Below are 19714 nucleotides of genomic sequence, written 5' to 3'. Positions count from 1 at the left end.
AAGGTATGTTTCTTGGGAGAGGATACTATAAACCAAAGAGACAACGGGGTGTGGGACATCAATTTAGAAATAAAGGAGATGGGATAATTGATACTCTAATGGGTATTGGTTCAACCATCCTTAAACATAAAGACCTAATTGGTTCAACTGCTTCAGCCGTGGGCTCAGTTGCGGGTGCTATAAAGAGTATAAAAGATGCTCAAAAGGAGTCTCATAAATTACAAGCAATCAAAGAAATTAAAAAAGGTAAAACTCAACTATCTTCACAAGAACGACAAAAAATCATTAAAATACTTGGGTCAGGGTTTCAACGATTTTAATGCTATATAAATACAAGTATGGAAGCGATTGATAGTATCTATGATTTGGATGATACGATTATCATTTCAAACTCTACTAAAAAGGAATACTATTTTAAGGTAAATGCTATAACAGGAACAGACTGGAATTCAAACGGAACAAAAAGTTTTGAAATAAATAATCAACAAACTTACTTGAATATAGCTGATAGTTTCTTGCTGTGTAAATTTAAATTCACTAAGGCTGCGAATAATACTAATGCTACACTCGTAAATGATTTCTTCTGGAAAATGTTTGATAGTGTCCGCCTGTATATTGGAACACAAGAGGTTGAAGCGGTTGATTATGTCTCTGCTATATCTGAAATGATGAAATTTACACTATATTCGTTTAGTGATAGAATGGGTAAGGGAGCTGTTGAAGGTTTTATTCCTGATATGTCAACGGGAACAAATGCTGACCCTGGTTATAGTCAAAGGAAGTCAATGTATAATGATGATACAAAAGCAGAGAATAGTTTTACGGTAGCAGTACCTCTGAAAGGTATATTTGGATTTTGTGATTATGATAAAGTTTTGTATGGCCTTAAAATTAGATTTCAACTACAAAGGAATGATAATGTAAATAGGTTGCTTTTTGGGGATGAAAATGCTTTTGGAGAAAATAATAAATTTGTTATTAATGATTTGTGTTGGTATATCAGTGAATATACTCCTAATCTTAAAACGGAAGAGATGTTAAATAGAAGACTTAACTCAAAGAAACCGCTAAATGTATCATACCTTAAAAGAAGATGTCAACACGTTAAACTGGAACACACTACCTACACTTGGAATTTGGGTGTTCTTGAAGGAAAGCCACGATACCTCTGGCTCATTTTTTAAAAACCAGATGGAGAGGAGGGTACTAATAAGAATAATGCGCTGAGTGATAATGCTAAGGTGAAACAACTTCGGGTTTCTCTTGATGGAACATTTTATCCGCGAGATAGATTGGAAATTGATTGGGAAAAAAATGATTATGCGGAAGCCTACAAGTCCTACCAAAAGGTGTGTGAAAGTAATGGTAATAATGAACCTATTTTGGATATGGTTGCGTTTCAAAAACTTTATACAATCTACGCAATTGACCTGAGTTCTCAAAAGGAAACTATAAAGTCTAATAGAGTGGATACTTCTCTATACATTGAAAGAGGAGAGAATGAAGAAGTTGATGCTTATTGTTTGCTTTTGGAGGAAACAGAATTACAGATTAATACAGATAATGGTGTTATGATTAATATCACATAGGTTTTTTCTCATAAATAAATGGTAGGGGTATATGTTAATCAAATCAATCTTGATAAATTAACATCTTGTATTCAAAATCAAAAGCCTTGTATTATTAATGTTAATACATTTCAAAGAAAAGGAGCAGTAAGAATTGATGTTTTACTCACAAGAGAGCAGGTGAAAACACTAAATGATGCTGGATCACTTAAATTTAAAATGACAAAACCTATGTTAAAGAAATATTCAATAGACGAGTCAAGAGGAGGATTTCTCCCGTTTCTAATTCCTTTATTTGCTGGTTTAAGTGCGGCGGGAGCATTGACTGGTGGTATTTCAGCAGCGATAAAAACTGCTAACGAAAGGAAGGCACAACTAAAAGCTCAAAAAGAATTGGAAAGACATAACAAGGAGTTGGAGAAACAAATTAGTGGAAGTGGTGTAATTGTAGATTTTGCTCAAAAACTTGAAAGTCTACCTGATAAAGCTAGATTGTTAGTTGGAGATATGCTTTCCTCTATCGCTCAAGCGGGTGTTAAACTAACTAAACGGGGTAATGGATTGTATCTTTCTCATAAATAAATGGATAAATGGTTTAAACAATTTGGAAAGAATACAACGTCAAATATAGAACTAGCTAAGTATTGTAAAACACTAAAAATTGATAATGTGGTTATTTGTATGAGAGATGAATTAATACATATAAATAAGAATACAAAGAATATTATTATGAATTTAGACACACAGAATGGTTCTCATTGGGTTTGTATTCATAATAGTCAGGATAAATATTATTTTGATAGTTATGGTATGCCACCACCTGTTGAAGTAATACAATTCTTACAGAATGGTGTTTATCAAACATTTCAAGTTCAAGAAATTAATTCTAAATGTTGTGGTCAATTATGTTTATATGTATTATTTCAACTCAACAATAATGAAAATTTTTATGATATCATTTTTAATCTAATATAAATGACTTATGTTGGAAAAGATGGTTCTATCTTTGGAAAATCCTCTCAGGATATTGATTTATCAAATTATTATACAAAGGCACAGGCTGAACGACAAAAATATAGTGTAAGTAAAAATATTAATATGAAGAATACTTATAAATTAATCAATTATCCAAACCCTACAGATGCGAATGACTTAATTAGATTAAGTGATTTATCACAATATATATTTTTAAAGAAAACAGCACGTTTTGTTAAACAAGTAAAATTTACAACCACAACACCTGGTTATACTGACCATACACCTTTCCTCATTGAATTTAACTACCTGCTTACAATTGAATTTTATAAAGAAGGACATTTAGTTAATATGCGAATTAATAAATGGGGGTATGATATGCCTGATTTAGGGTATAATTGGTCTTTTTCAATAAACATAGAAGACCTACATGATTTAAATCAGTCTCGTAAAGAAGAATATTATCCACTTGGTGAAGATAAGGATTTATGTGGAAGTACAATTAGTAAACAACAAATACGTGATTTTAAGAAAAGAAAAATATATGATAGTATAGCGATGGTTCGCATGACAAAGAAGGAAGGTAATGAGATAAGGATAGAAAGCCGAGGAATACAAACCGATTTGGTAGTGGGAAGATGGGGTGGTATTACCTGTCATAATATTAATCTCACATATATTTCTGATACATAAATGGCAGGAAGAAGACTACAAGAGAATTATAATTTTTGTATTCAAGGATACCTACAAGAAAAGGGTGCTCGGTATTACATACCTTATGATTTGGAGCATATACATGGGAATTTTGTCATTAAAAACTGGCCTTATACTGATATTGTTAAACCCACAAATAGAGACTTGTTTAAAATATTAAATAAAAATGAACTTCTCAAAGTTATGAAATATAAAACTCTTTTAGAAATCGTCAACAAATCTTATTGGTATCCTATTATGAGAAAAATAATTATAGATACAAGAATATCTCAAAATCCAGATGAGTATATGTATAATATTCTTTGGGGTTCAAACTCAAGGGTAGCAAGGGATGAGGAAGGAGTTGAAGAAGAGAAGGAGGAAAGAGAGAAAAAGGAGAAGGAAAGAGAGAAAAAGGAGAAGGAGGAAAGGGAGAAAAAGGAGACGGAGGAAAGGGAGAAAAAGGAGACGGAGGAAAGGGAGAAAAAGGAGAAGGAGGAGAGGGAGAAAAAGGAGAAGGATGAAAGGGAGAAAAAGGAGAAGGAGGAGAAGGAGAAGGAGGAGAGGGAGGAAAGAGAGAGGGTGGAAAAATATAAAAATATGACCATTCCTGAGATTAATGAAAGATTGAAGGTATTACGGCAAATAAATAAATCTCAACGCACTGAAGAGGAAAATAAAGAATTAATGACTCTTACGAACATATTGGTTTTTAAATTTGCTATAATGAATTCAGAGCGCAGATATACAACATATAGTTGATGATGTTGGTGTTATTGACTTTAGTTAGTTTTATTTGTAAATAAATGGAGGAGAGAGTGAAGCCATTTCTAAGGATTCTTTATGTTTTAAAAATCAAGATAGAAATGTATATGTTGAAAACCAAAAAGGTTTTGGCACTATGTAGGACTTTTTCTCATAAATAAATATGAGTTATTGTCTCAAATGTAAAAAGAAAACTAAATCTAAAAATATCTCTTATGTTAAAGCTAAAAATAATAGAGTTTATCAAAAAGGAATATGTCAAGTGTGTGGCTCTAAAAAGTGTCAATTCATCTCTCCTAAAAGTGGAGGAGACATACAAAAGTTTTTGTCAGGTAGCAAATTTACAACAACTGGAATTCCAGGGGAATTACACCTTCCAGGGTATTCTTTCTGTGGCCCAGGAACAAACTTGGATAAAAGATTAGATGAGGCTGACAATCCTAAACCTTGGTCTAAACCTACAAATAGGGTTGATGAAGTGTGTATGAAGCATGATATTGCTTATGGGAAAACCACTACGTTGACTGAAAAACATAAAGCCGACAGAGAAATGTTGTATAATTTGTCTTTGATACAAAATCCAACGTTGAGAGAGAAAGTTGATAGGTTTATTGTGAGAAATTTGATAAATGCTAAATTGAAACTTGGCCTTGGTTATTCACCCTCAAAAAACTATTAGGCTCTCATGATGTCATCAAGACTGAGGAGCTTTTGGCTGATGAATTACATAAACCTATAATCACAAAGTTTAAAAGAAGGAAAGTTTATTCTAAATACACCGACCACATATGGTCCGCTGATTTAATTGAACTAAAAAATGATAAGGGATACAAGTATGCTTTAACCGTTATTGATTTGAGGAGTAGATTTGCTTGGGTTGTTCCTTTGAAAAACAAGAGAGGTTATACTCTGATGTTAGCCTTCCAACAGATATTTAATAAAAGTAAAAGAAAACCAAAGAAACTGTGGACCGATGAGGGAACAGAGTTCTATAACAAAATATTTATGAAATTTCTTAAGGGGGAGGGTATTAAATTATACAGCACCTTTAATGAAGGAAAAGCAGTTGTTATTGAGCGTTTTAATCGTACTTTGAAAGAGAGGCTATATAAAAAATTCACACAACTCGGTTCTCAAAAATGGGTGTATTTAATTCAGGGTATTGTAGATAATTACAATAATACCGTTCATTCATCAACAAAATCAAAACCATCAGAATCATTTACAAAATTAGAATATGAAAAGGAGATTAATTTGAGAAAACCGAAGTTCAAAGTTGGTGATATTGTAAGAATATACAGATGGAAAAGCCATTTTGAGAAAGGTTATACAAAAAAATGGACTAATGAATTATTTAAAATCGTTGATGTAATGGATACAGTCCCTTGGACCTACAAATTATATGATTTAAATGGAGAAGAAATCTTAGGGTCATTTTATTCACAGGAATTACAAAAAACAAAGCTGATAACCCTTGAAAATAATAAATAAATAAAAAAATGTAATGGGGATACGTTTTTAAATCTGTGAACCCCAAACACAGAATCCCACAACTTTTTAGTTGGGGCTTAACTTTTGTGTGTATAACGGGGATGCGTTTTTAAATCTGTGAACCCCAAACACAGAATCCCACAACTTTTTAGTTGGGGCTTAACTTTTGTGTGTATCATGGGGATACGTTTTTAAATCTGTGAACCCCAAACACAGAATCCCACAACTTTTTAGTTGGGGCTTAACTTTTGTGTGTGTGTGAGTGGGTCATAATAATGTACAAACCCTAACCCAACCCCCACATTAAAACACCATATTTGTTAGTCAAAACAACTGAATCCATTACATCAACCATTAAAAAAAGTTCTTAACTCCATCTCTTTGTATGACCTTCCAATTCTATTTATCTTTTCCCAACTTTTTTAAAACAATTCAATGATAATATAAGATAAATGAGTCTGTGAGGTTTGACATTCATTCAAAAATTCACCTCACATCCAGAACGCTAACCCAACCCAATCCCTAACCCATCCCCATCCCTTACCCAACCCATCCCTAACCCTCACATTCAAAATCCCAACCCTAACCCAACCCATCCCTAACCCATTAACCCAACCCCATCCCTAACCCTCACATTCAAAATCCCAACCCTAACCCTAGCATAATCTTTTTTTCCTTTTCTTTTTTTAATACGTATTTCAATATTTTTTTAAAATGTTTTTTAATACGTATTTCAATATATATATTTTTCCTCTTCCTCCAATTCTGTCTTTCAAGGCTTTCAAGTTGGAAAAAGTAGAAATGGGAAGAAAGTATTTTCCAGCATCTTCTTCCCCGAACTTTCTTGATATTGCTGAAATACATGTAAAAAAGAAATATATTACTTATCTAATATTGAATGAAATAACATATACTTTAATTGATTATTAATCAACTGAACTTACCTTAAATCAAACGTCATTAAAGAAAGAACATTGTTCATTGCTTTAGAATCCAAAGAGCCTCCAAGGTAAAACTCTTTCGTTGGATTATCAAGGTAAAACTCGTTCTCTTGGTCATGGTCTTTAAACAAATCGATCATTTCACCCCAGGTTGTGGCAAAAGTGGTATTTTCATTTTGAATCTCAGATACAATTTCCTGTGAGAGAAAATAACAACGTATTAATTAATTATTTTTTACATTTAATACACAATTATTATATGTATATTAAAATAAAATATTACCTTCATTGATGAGAAATTTGAATCGAGTTTATCAAGGTGAAGGTTTAGCTCCACACAGCTAGAGTCTCCAAAACGAAACCAGTTTTCAAAGTCTCCAAGGTAAAACTCTTTTCCTAATTTTATGAAATTTAGTGAGTCTCCAAGGTAGGCTCCACAGTTAGAACCATCTAGGCAGACCTCATAATTTGTTTTTCCCAAATTTAGTGAGTCTCCAAGGTAAGCTCCACAGTTAGAACCATCTAGGCAGACCTCATAATTTGTTTTTCCCAAATTTAGTGAGTCTCCACGGTATAACTCTTTGGCTGGGTCATCAAGGTAGAACTCGTTCTGTGGGTCTTGGTTGTTCAAAAGGTCTTCAAACAAATCAATCATCATTTCACCCCAGGTTGTGGCAAAAGTGGTATTTTCATTTTGTATCTCAGATACAATTTCCTGTGAGAGAAAATAACAACGTATTAATTTAATACAATATTATTATTTATATAAATCAAGCTCTATGAATATTAAAAGAAACTTTGCTGACTCTTGCACGAGTCTTATCTAAAAAAAAAAAAAAAAAAAAAAAAAAAAAAAATACAAAAAAAAAAAAATACAAAAAAAAAAATACAAAAAAAAAAAAAAAAAAATACAAAAAAAAAAAAAATCCAAAAAAAAAAAATCCAAAAAAAAAAAATATATATATATATACAAAAAAAAAAAATACAAAAAAAAAATACAAAAAAAAAAAAAAAAAATTCAAAAATAAAATATACAAAAAAAAAAAAAAAAAAATACAAAAAAAAAAAAAAAATACAAAAAAAAAAATACAAAAAAAAAAAATAAATAAATAAATAAATAAATAAACTTACCTCCATTGATAAGAGGTTCGAGTCCAGTTCATCAATCTGAAGGTTGAGCTCCACACAGGTAGTAGGACTCCAAGGAATGTCAAAGTTATCCAACTCCTTTTCAGCATAGTAGTCCATTCTCAAGTGAAGCAGAAAGTGTATTTGAAAAGGCCTGTGTGGTTAGTGCCTTTTATAAGAAAGACTGGGTGTGTCATTTCCTGTGGAAATTCCCTTGGGCAAGTGTGGGCAAGTCTGGGCAAGTCTGGGCATGTCTTAACTGGAAATGATGTAATGTCTCAACAGAAAATGATGTAATGTTTCAACAGAAAATGATGTAATGTTTCAACAGAAAATGATGTAATGTTTCAACAGAAAATGATGTAATGTTTCAACAGAAAATGATGTAATGTTTCAACAGAAAATGATGTAATGTCTTAACTAAAAATAATGTAATGCTGGAGAGTTTATAAAGTGGGTGGGCTTTAGTAAAACGTGGGCGGGGCCTACCAAAACGGGGCGGGGATTGACAAAAAGTGGGCGGAGCTTAACAAAAAAGTGGGCGGAGCTTAACAAAAAGTGGCGCGGAGCTTAGCAAAAAGTGGCGCGGAGCTTAACAAAAAGTGGCGCGGAGCTTAACAAAAAGTGTGTGGCACAGGACCCGAACATAATCAATGATCAATGAACAACAATGATCATTGATAGTAAGAGAAAAAGGCCCATAAGACCAAGGGGGTCAGGAATAGAGGTGTTAAGGGGAAATGAAGAAAAGTGATGGTGAGAGGGAAATTTACATGGAAGTGAGAATGATCATAGGTTCATAAGGCTAGAAGGATTATAGGTTCATAAAGGAAGAAAATCATAGGTTCATAAGGCGAGAAGGATCATAGGTTCATAAGGTGAGAAGGATTATAGGTTCATAGAGGGAGAAATAGAGGTGTTTATGATTTTTGAAAAAGACAAGGGGTAAATGACATTAGATAGGGATTTCCCATGTTAAACGGAGGTGTCCCAGAAGCAACATTTATCACCTACTTGTGTGAGTGTTGAAAAACCACATTTCGCACTTGTGTTAGTGTTGAAAAACCACTTTTCGCACTTGTGTTAGTGTTGAAAAACCACTTTTCGCAGTTGTGTTAGTGTTGAAAACCACTTTTCGCACTTGAGTTAGTGTTGAAAAACCACTTTTCGCACTTGTGTTAGTGTTGAAAAACCACTTTTCACACTTGTGTTGGTGCAGGAAACCACTTTTGCACTTGTATTAGTGTGGAAAAAAACCACTTTTCGCACTTGTGTTAGTGTTGAAAAACCACAATTCGCACTTGTGTTAGTGTTGAAAAACCACTTTCCGCACTTGTGTTATTGTTGAAAAACCACTTTTCGCACTTGTGTTGGTGCAGGAAACCACTTTTGCACTTGTATTAGTGTGGAAAAAACACTTTTCGCACTTGTGTTAGTGTTGAAAAACCACTTTTCGCACTTGTGTTAGTGTTGAAAAACCACTTTTCGCACTTGTGTTAGTGTTGAAAAACCACTTTTCGCACTTGTGTTAGTGTTGAAAAACCACTTTGCGCACTTGTGTTTGTGTTGAAAAACCACTTTTCGCACTTGTGTTGGTGCAGGAAACCACTTTTGCACTTGTATTAGTGTGGAAAAAACACTTTTTGCACTTGTGATAGTGTTGAAAAACCACTTTTCACACTTGTGTTAGTGTTGAAAAACCACTTTTTGCACTTGTGTTGGTGCAGGAAACCACTTTTGCACTTGTATTAGTGTGGAAAAAACACTTTTCGCACTTGTGTTAGTGTTGAAAAACCACTTTTCGCACTTGTGTTAGTGTTGAAAAACCACTTTTCACACTTGTGTTGGTGCAGGAAACCACTTTTGCACTTGTATTAGTGTGGAAAAAACATTTTTCGCACTTGTGTTAGTGTTGAAAAACCACTTTTCGCACTTGTGTTAGTGTTGAAAAACCACATTTAGCACTTGTGTTAGTGTTGAAAAACCACTTTTCGCACTTGTGTTGGTGCAGGAAACCACTTTTGCACTTGTATTAGTGTGGAAAAAACACTTTTTGCACTTGTGATAGTGTTGAAAAACCACTTTTCGCACTTGTGTTAGTGTTGAAAAACCACTTTTCGCACTTGTGTTGGTGCAGGAAACCACTTTTGCACTTGTATTAGTGTGGAAAAACCACTTTTCGCACTTGTGTTAGTGTTGAAAAACCACTTTTCGCACTTGTGTTAGTGTTGAAAAACCACTTTTCGCACTTGTGTTGGTGCAGGAAACCACTTTTGCACTTGTATTAGTGTGGAAAAAACACTTTTTGCACTTGTGAGAGTGTTGAAAAACCACTTTTCGCACTTGTGTTAGTGTTGAAAAACCACTTTTTGCACTGGTGTTGGTGCAGGAAACCACTTTTGCACTTGTATTAGTGTGGAAAAAACACTTTTTGCACTTGTGATAGTGTTGAAAAACCACTTTTCGCACTTGTGTTAGTGTTGAAAAACCACTTTTCGCACTTGTGTGGGTGCAGGAAACCACTTTTGCACTTGTATTAGTGTGGAAAAACCACTTTTCGCACTTGTGTTAGTGTTGAAAAACCACTTTTCGCACTTGTGTTGGTACAGGAAACCACTTTTGCACTTGTATTAGTGTGGAAAAAACACTTTTCGCACTTGTGTTAGTGTTGAAAAACCACTTTTCGCACTTGTGTTAGTGTTGAAAAACCACTTTTCGCACTTGTGTTAGTGTTGAAAAACCACTTTGCGCACTTGTGTTTGTGTTGAAAAACCACTTTTCGCACTTGTGTTGGTGCAGGAAACCACTTTTGCACTTGTATTAGTGTGGAAAAAACACTTTTTGCACTTGTGATAGTGTTGAAAAACCACTTTTCGCACTTGTGTTCGTGTTGAAAAACCACTTTTCGCACTTGTGTTGGTGCAGGAAACCACTTTTGCACTTGTATTAGTGTGGAAAAAACACTTTTCGCACTTGTGTTAGTGTTGAAAAACCACTTTTTGCACTTGTGTTAGTGTTGAAAAACCACTTTTCACACTTGTGTTGGTGCACAAAACCACTTTTGCACTTGTATTAGTGTGGAAAAAAACCACTTTTCGCACTTGTGTTAGTGTTGAAAAACCACAATTCGCACTTGTGTTAGTGTTGAAAAACCACTTTTCGCACTTGTGTTATTGTTGAAAAACCACTTTTCGCACTTGCGTTGGTGCAGGAAACCACTTTTGCACTTGTATTAGTGTGGAAAAAACACTTTTCGCACTTGTGTTAGTGTTGAAAAACCACTTTTCGCACTTGTGTTAGTGTTGAAAAACCACTTTTCGCACTTGTGTTAGTGTTGAAAAACCACTTTTCGCACTTGTGTTAGTGTTGAAAAACCACAATTCGCACTTGTGTTAGTGTTGAAAAACCACTTTTCGCACTTGTGTTAGTGTTGAAAAACCACTTTTCACACTTGTGTTGGTGCAGGAAACCACTTTTGCACTTGTATTAGTGTGGAAAAAACATTTTTCGCACTTGTGTTAGTGTTGAAAAACCACTTTTCGCACTTGTGTTAGTGTTGAAAAACCACATTTCGCACTTGTGTTAGTGTTGAAAAACCACTTTTTGCACTTGTGTTGGTGCAGGAAACCACTTTTGCAATTGTATTAGTGTGGAAAAAACACTTTTTGCACTTGTGATAGTGTTGAAAAACCACTTTTCGCACTTGTGTTAGTGTTGAAAAACCACTTTTCGCACTTGTGTTGGTGCAGGAAACCACTTTTGCACTTGTATTAGTGTGGAAAAACCACTTTTGCACTTGTATTAGTGTGGAAAAACCACTTTTTGCACTTGTGTTAGTGTTGAAAAACCACTTTTCGCACTTGTGTTGGTGCAGGAAACCACTTTTGCACTTGTATTAGTGTGGAAAAACCACTTTTGCACTTGTATTAGTGTGGAAAAACCACTTTTTGCACTTGTGTTAGTGTTGAAAAACCACTTTTCGCACTTGTGTTGGTACAGGAAACCACTTTTGCACTTGTATTAGTGTGGAAAAAACACTTTTCGCACTTGTGTTAGTGTTGAAAAACCACTTTTCGCACTTGTGTTAGTGTTGAAAAACCACTTTTCGCACTTGTGTTAGTGTTGAAAAACCACTTTGCGCACTTGTGTTTGTGTTGAAAAACCACTTTTCGCACTTGTGTTGGTGCAGGAAACCACTTTTGCACTTGTATTAGTGTGGAAAAAACACTTTTTGCACTTGTGATAGTGTTGAAAAACCACTTTTCGCACTTGTGTTCGTGTTGAAAAACCACTTTTCGGACTTGTGTTGGTGCAGGAAACCACTTTTGCACTTGTATTAGTGTGGAAAAAACACTTTTGCACTTGTATTAGTGTGGAAAAACCACTTTTTGCACTTGTGTTAGTGTTGAAAAACCACTTTTCACACTTGTGTTGGTGCACAAAACCACTTTTGCACTTGTATTAGTGTGGAAAAAAACCACTTTTCGCACTTGTGTTAGTGTTGAAAAACCACAATTCGCACTTGTGTTAGTGTTGAAAAACCACTTTTCGCACTTGTGTTATTGTTGAAAAACCACTTTTCGCACTTGTGTTGGTGCAGGAAACCACTTTTGCACTTGTATTAGTGTGGAAAAAACACTTTTCGCACTTGTGTTAGTGTTGAAAAACCACTTTTCGCACTTGTGTTAGTGTTGAAAAACCACTTTTCGCACTTGTGTTGGTGCAGGAAACCACTTTTGCACTTGTATTAGTGTGGAAAAAACATTTTTCGCACTTGTGTTAGTGTTGAAAAACCACTTTTCGCACTTGTGTTAGTGTTGAAAAACCACATTTCGCACTTGTGTTAGTGTTGAAAAACCACTTTTTGCACTTGTGTTGGTGCAGGAAACCACTTTTGCAATTGTATTAGTGTGGAAAAAACACTTTTTGCACTTGTGATAGTGTTGAAAAACCACTTTTCGCACTTGTGTTAGTGTTGAAAAACCACTTTTCGCACTTGTGTTGGTGCAGGAAACCACTTTTGCACTTGTATTAGTGTGGAAAAACCACTTTTCGCACTTGTGTTAGTGTTGAAAAACCACTTTTCGCACTTGTGTTAGTGTTGAAAAACCACTTTTCGCACTTGTGTTGGTGCAGGAAACCACTTTTGCACTTGTATTAGTGTGGAAAAAACACTTTTTGCACTTGTGATAGTGTTGAAAAACCACTTTTCGCACTTGTGTTAGTGTTGAAAAACCACTTTTCGCACTTGTGTTGGTGCAGGAAACCACTTTTGCACTTGTATTAGTGTGGAAAAACCACTTTTCGCACTTGTGTTAGTGTTGAAAAACCACTTTTCGCACTTGTGTTAGTGTTGCAAAACCACTTTTCGCACTTGTGTTGGTGCAGGAAACCACTTTTGCACTTGTATTAGTGTGGAAAAAACACTTTTTGCACTTGTGATAGTGTTGAAAAACCACTTTTCGCACTTGTGTTAGTGTTGAAAAACCACTTTTTGCACTGGTGTTGGTGCAGGAAACCACTTTTGCACTTGTATTAGTGTGGAAAAAACACTTTTTGCACTTGTGATAGTGTTGAAAAACCACTTTTCGCACTTGTGTTAGTGTTGAAAAACCACTTTTCGCACTTGTGTTGGTGCAGGAAACCACTTTTGCACTTGTATTAGTGTGGAAAAACCACTTTTCGCACTTGTGTTAGTGTTGAAAAACCACTTTTCGCACTTGTGTTGGTGCAGGAAACCACTTTTGCACTTGTATTAGTGTGGAAAAAACACTTTTCGCACTTGTGTTAGTGTTGAAAAACCACTTTTTGCACTTGTGTTAGTGTTGAAAAACCACTTTTCGCACTTGTGTTAGTGTTGAAAAACCACTTTGGGCACTTGTGTTTGTGTTGAAAAACCACTTTTCGCACTTGTGTTGGTGCAGGAAACCACTTTTGCACTTGTATTAGTGTGGAAAAAACACTTTTTGCACTTGTGATAGTGTTGAAAAACCACTTTTCGCACTTGTGTTCGTGTTGAAAAACCACTTTTCGCACTTGTGTTGGTGCAGGAAACCACTTTTGCACTTGTATTAGTGTGGAAAAAACAATTTTCGCACTTGTGTTAGTGTTGAAAAACCACTTTTCACACTTGTGTTAGTGTTGTAAAACCACTTTTCGCACTTGTGTTGGTGCAGGAAACCACTTTTGCTACTGTATTAGTGTGGAAAAAACACTTTTCGCACTTGTGTGAGTGTTGAAAAACCACTTTTCGCACTTGTGTTAGTGTTGAAAAACCACTTTTCGCACTTGTGTTAGTGTTGAAAAACCACTTTTCGCACTTGTGTTAGTGTTGAAAACCACTTTTCGCACTTGAGTTAGTGTTGAAAAACCACTTTTCGCACTTGTGTTAGTGTTGAAAAACCACTTTTCACACTTGTGTTGGTGCAGGAAACCACTTTTGCACTGGTATTAGTGTGGAAAAAAACCACTTTTCGCCCTTGTGTTAGTGTTGAAAAACCACAATTCGCACTTGTGTTAGTGTTGAAAAACCACTTTCCGCACTTGTGTTATTGTTGAAAAACCACTTTTCGCACTTGTGTTGGTGCAGGAAACCACTTTTGCACTTGTATTAGTGTGGAAAAAACACTTTTCACACTTGTGTTAGTGTTGAAAAACCACTTTTCGCACTTTTGTTAGTGTTGAAAAACCACTTTTCGCACTTGTGTTAGTGTTGAAAAACCACTTTGCGCACTTGTGTTTGTGTTGAAAAACCACTTTTCGCACTTGTGTTGGTGCAGGAAACCACTTTTGCACTTGTATTAGTGTGGAAAAAACACTTTTTGCACTTGTGATAGTGTTGAAAAACCACTTTTCGCACTTGTGTTAGTGTTGAAAAACCACTTTTCGCACTTGTGTTGGTGCAGGAAACCACTTTTGCACTTGTATTAGTGTGAAAAAAACACTTTTCGCACTTGTGTTAGTGTTGAAAAACCACTTTTCGCACTTGTGTTAGTGTTGAAAAACCACTTTTCACACTTGTGTTGGTGCAGGAAACCACTTTTGCACTTGTATTAGTGTGGAAAAAACATTTTTCGCACTTGTGTTAGTGTTGAAAAACCACTTTTCGCACTTGTGTTAGTGTTGAAAAACCACATTTCGCACTTGTGTTGGTGCAGGAAACCACTTTTGCACTTGTATTAGTGTGGAAAAAACACTTTTTGCACTTGTGATAGTGTTGAAAAACCACTTTTCGCACTTGTGTTAGTGTTGAAAAACCACTTTTTGCACTGGTGTTGGTGCAGGAAACCACTTTTGCACTTGTATTAGTGTGGAAAAAACACTTTTTGCACTTGTGATAGTGTTGAAAAACCACTTTTCGCACTTGTGTTAGTGTTGAAAAACCACTTTTCGCACTTGTGTTGGTGCAGGAAACCACTTTTGCACTTGTATTAGTGTGGAAAAACCACTTTTCGCACTTGTGTTAGTGTTGAAAAACCACTTTTCGCACTTGTGTTGGTGCAGGAAACCACTTTTGCACTTGTATTAGTGTGGAAACCACTTTTGCACTTGTGTTAGTGTTGAAAAACCACTTTTGCAATTGTATTAGTGTGGAAAAAACACTTTTTGCACTTGTGATAGTGTTGAAAAACCACTTTTCGCACTTGTGTTAGTGTTGAAAAACCACTTTTCGCACTTGTGTTGGTGCAGGAAACCACTTTTGCACTTGTATTAGTGTGGAAAAACCACTTTTCGCACTTGTGTTAGTGTTGAAAAACCACTTTTCGCACTTGTGTTGATGCAGGAAACCACTTTTGCACTTGTATTAGTGTGCAAAAAACACTTTTCGCACTTGTGTTAGTGTTGAAAAACCACTTTTCGCACTTGTGTTAGTGTTGAAAAACCACTTTTCGCACTTGTGTTAGTGTTGAAAAACCACTTTGCGCACTTGTGTTTGTGTTGAAAAACCACTTTTCGCACTTGTGTTGGTGCAGGAAACCACTTTTGCACTTGTATTAGTGTGGAAAAAACACTTTTTGCACTTGTGATAGTGTTGAAAAACCACTTTTCGCACTTGTGTTCGTGTTGAAAAACCACTTTTCGCACTTGTTTTGGTGCAGGAAACCACTTTTGCACTTGTATTAGTGTGGAAAAAACACTTTTCGCACTTGTGTTAGTGTTGAAAAACCACTTTTCGCACTTGTGTTAGTGTTGAAAAACCACTTTTCACACTTGTGTTGGTGCACAAAACCACTTTTGCACTTGTATTAGTGTGGAAAAAAACCACTTTTCGCACTTGTGTTAGTGTTGAAAAACCACAATTCGCACTTGTGTTAGTGTTGAAAAACCACTTTTCGCACTTGTGTTATTGTTGAAAAACCACTTTTCGCACTTGTGTTGGTGCACGAAACCACTTTTGCACTTGTATTAGTGTGGAAAAAACACTTTTCGCACTTGTGTTAGTGTTGAAAAACCACTTTTCGCACTTGTGTTAGTGTTGAAAAACCACTTTTCGCACTTGTGTTAGTGTTGAAAAACCACTTTTCGCACTTGTGTTAGTGTTGAAAAACAACAATTCGCACTTGTGTTAGTGTTGAAAAACCACTTTTTGCACTTGTGTTAGTGTTGAAAAACCACTTTTCACACTTGTGTTGGTGCAGGAAACCACTTTTGCCCTTGTATTAGTGTGGAAAAAACATTTTTCGCACTTGTGTTAGTGTTGAAAAACCACTTTTCGCACTTGTGTTAGTGTTGAAAAACCACATTTCGCACTTGTGTTAGTGTTGAAAAACCACTTTTTGCACTTGTGTTGGTGCAGGAAACCACTTTTGCAATTGTATTAGTGTGGAAAAAACACTTTTTGCACTTGTGATAGTGTTGAAAAACCACTTTTCGCACTTGTGTTAGTGTTGAAAAACCACTTTTCGCACTTGTGTTGGTGCAGGAAACCACTTTTGCACTTGTATTAGTGTGGAAAAACCACTTTTCGCACTTGTGTTAGTGTTGAAAAACCACTTTTCGCACTTGTGTTAGTGTTGAAAAACCACTTTTCGCACTTGTGTTGGTGCAGGAAACCACTTTTGCACTTGTATTAGTGTGGAAAAAACAATTTTCGCACTTGTGTTAGTGTTGAAAAACCACTTTTCACACTTGTGTTAGTGTTGTAAAACCACTTTTCGCACTTGTGTTGGTGCAGGAAACCACTTTTGCTACTGTATTAGTGTGGAAAAAACACTTTTCGCACTTGTGTGAGTGTTGAAAAACCACTTTTCGCACTTGTGTTAGTGTTGAAAAACCACTTTTCGCACTTGTGTTAGTGTTGAAAAACCACTTTTCGCACTTGTGTTAGTGTTGAAAACCACTTTTCGCACTTGAGTTAGTGTTGAAAAACCACTTTTCGCACTTGTGTTAGTGTTGAAAAACCACTTTTCACACTTGTGTTGGTGCAGGAAACCACTTTTGCACTTGTATTAGTGTGGAAAAAAACCACTTTTCGCCCTTGTGTTAGTGTTGAAAAACCACAATTCGCACTTGTGTTAGTGTTGAAAAACCACTTTCCGCACTTGTGTTATTGTTGAAAAACCACTTTTCGAACTTGTGTTGGTGCAGGAAACCACTTTTGCACTTGTATTATTGTGGAAAAAACACTTTTCACACTTGTGTTAGTGTTGAAAAACCACTTTTCGCACTTTTGTTAGTGTTGAAAAACCACTTTTCGCACTTGTGTTAGTGTTGAAAAACCACCTTGCGCACTTGTGTTTGTGTTGAAAAACCACTTTTCGCACTTGTGTTGGTGCAGGAAACCACTTTTGCACTTGTATTAGTGTGGAAAAAACACTTTTTGCACTTGTGATAGTGTTGAAAAACCACTTTTCGCACTTGTGTTAGTGTTGAAAAATCACTTTTTGCACTGGTGTTGGTGCAGGAAACCACTTTTGCACTTGTATTAGTGTGGAAAAAACACTTTTTGCACTTGTGATAGTGTTGAAAAACCACTTTTCGCACTTGTGTTAGTGTTGAAAAACCACTTTTCGCACTTGTGTGGGTGCAGGAAACCACTTTTGCACTTGTATTAGTGTGGAAAAACCACTTTTCGCACTTGTGTTAGTGTTGAAAAACCACTTTTCGCACTTGTGTTGGTACAGGAAACCACTTTTGCACTTGTATTAGTGTGGAAAAAACACTTTTCGCACTTGTGTTAGTGTTGAAAAACCACTTTTCGCACTTGTGTTAGTGTTGAAAAACCACTTTTCGCACTTGTGTTAGTGTTGAAAAACCACTTTGCGCACTTGTGTTTGTGTTGAAAAACCACTTTTCGCACTTGTGTTGGTGCAGGAAACCACTTTTGCACTTGTATTAGTGTGGAAAAAACACTTTTTGCACTTGTGATAGTGTTGAAAAACCACTTTTCGCACTTGTGTTCGTGTTGAAAAACCACTTTTCGCACTTGTGTTGGTGCAGGAAACCACTTTTGCACTTGTATTAGTGTGGAAAAAACACTTTTCGCACTTGTGTTAGTGTTGAAAAACCACTTTTTGCACTTGTGTTAGTGTTGAAAAACCACTTTTCACACTTGTGTTGGTGCACAAAACCACTTTTGCACTTGTATTAGTGTGGAAAAAAACCACTTTTCGCACTTGTGTTAGTGTTGAAAAACCACAATTCGCACTTGTGTTAGTGTTGAAAAACCACTTTTCGCACTTGTGTTATTGTTGAAAAACCACTTTTCGCACTTGCGTTGGTGCAGGAAACCACTTTTGCACTTGTATTAGGGTGGAAAAAACACTTTTCGCACTTGTGTTAGTGTTGAAAAACCACTTTTCGCACTTGTGTTAGTGTTGAAAAACCACTTTTCGCACTTGTGTTAGTGTTGAAAAACCACTTTTCGCACTTGTGTTAGTGTTGAAAAACCACAATTCGCACTTGTGTTAGTGTTGAAAAACCACTTTTCGCACTTGTGTTAGTGTTGAAAAACCACTTTTCACACTTGTGTTGGTGCAGGAAACCACTTTTTGCACTTGTGTTAGTGTTGAAAAACCACTTTTCGCACTTGTGTTAGTGTTGAAAAACCACTTTGGGCACTTGTGTTTGTGTTGAAAAACCACTTTTCGCACTTGTGATAGTGTTGAAAAACCACTTTTTGCACTTGTGTTAGTGTTGAAAAACCACTTTTCGCACTTGTGTTAGTGTTGAAAAACCACTTTGGGCACTTGTGTTTGTGTTGAAAAACCACTTTTCGCACTTGTGTTGGTGCAGGAAACCACTTTTGCACTTGTATTAGTGTGGAAAAAACACTTTTTGCACTTGTGATAGTGTTGAAAAACCACTTTTCGCACTTGTGTTCGTGTTGAAAAACCACTTTTCGCACTTGTGTTGGTGCAGGAAACCACTTTTGCACTTGTATTAGTGTGGAAAAAACAATTTTCGCACTTGTGTTAGTGTTGAAAAACCACTTTTCACACTTGTGTTAGTGTTGTAAAACCACTTTTCGCACTTGTGTTGGTGCAGGAAACCACTTTTGCTACTGTATTAGTGTGGAAAAAACACTTTTCGCACTTGTGTGAGTGTTGAAAAACCACTTTTCGCACTTGTGTTAGTGTTGAAAAACCACTTTTCGCACTTGTGTTAGTGTTGAAAAACCACTTTTCGCACTTGTGTTAGTGTTGAAAACCACTTTTCGCACTTGAGTTAGTGTTGAAAAACCACTTTTCGCACTTGTGTTAGTGTTGAAAAACCACTTTTCACACTTGTGTTGGTGCAGGAAACCACTTTTGCACTGGTATTAGTGTGGAAAAAAACCACTTTTCGCCCTTGTGTTAGTGTTGAAAAACCACAATTCGCACTTGTGTTAGTGTTGAAAAACCACTTTCCGCACTTGTGTTATTGTTGAAAAACCACTTTTCGCACTTGTGTTGGTGCAGGAAACCACTTTTGCACTTGTATTAGTGTGGAAAAAACACTTTTCACACTTGTGTTAGTGTTGAAAAACCACTTTTCGCACTTTTGTTAGTGTTGAAAAACCACTTTTCGCACTTGTGTTAGTGTTGAAAAACCACTTTGCGCACTTGTGTTTGTGTTGAAAAACCACTTTTCGCACTTGTGTTGGTGCAGGAAACCACTTTTGCACTTGTATTAGTGTGGAAAAAACACTTTTTGCACTTGTGATAGTGTTGA

At 35.8% G+C, this 19714-nt stretch overlaps 1 protein-coding gene across 1 annotated transcript; it reads right to left on the bottom strand.

Annotated features, from left to right (window-relative positions):
* Positions 1 to 6147: 6147 nt before the first annotated feature.
* On the bottom strand, positions 6148 to 7720 carry LOC144889125 (uncharacterized; the record flags this gene model as incomplete). Its single annotated transcript, XM_078769032.1, has 4 exons — positions 7565 to 7720; positions 6717 to 7148; positions 6437 to 6630; positions 6148 to 6345 (listed from the first exon to the last, which is right to left on the bottom strand). Coding segments are annotated over exons 1-4 (941 nt in total), but the record flags the coding sequence as incomplete, so codon positions are not given.
* Positions 7721 to 19714: the final 11994 nt, after the last annotated feature.

Source organism: Myxine glutinosa, unplaced genomic scaffold, assembly GCF_964187855.1.
Source record: "Myxine glutinosa unplaced genomic scaffold, kmMyxGlut1.1 SCAFFOLD_948, whole genome shotgun sequence".
Classification (NCBI taxonomy): Eukaryota; Metazoa; Chordata; class Myxini; order Myxiniformes; family Myxinidae; genus Myxine; species Myxine glutinosa.
The sequence above is the reverse complement of the archived record's forward strand: the minus strand, read 5'-3'. Positions and strand labels throughout refer to the sequence as shown.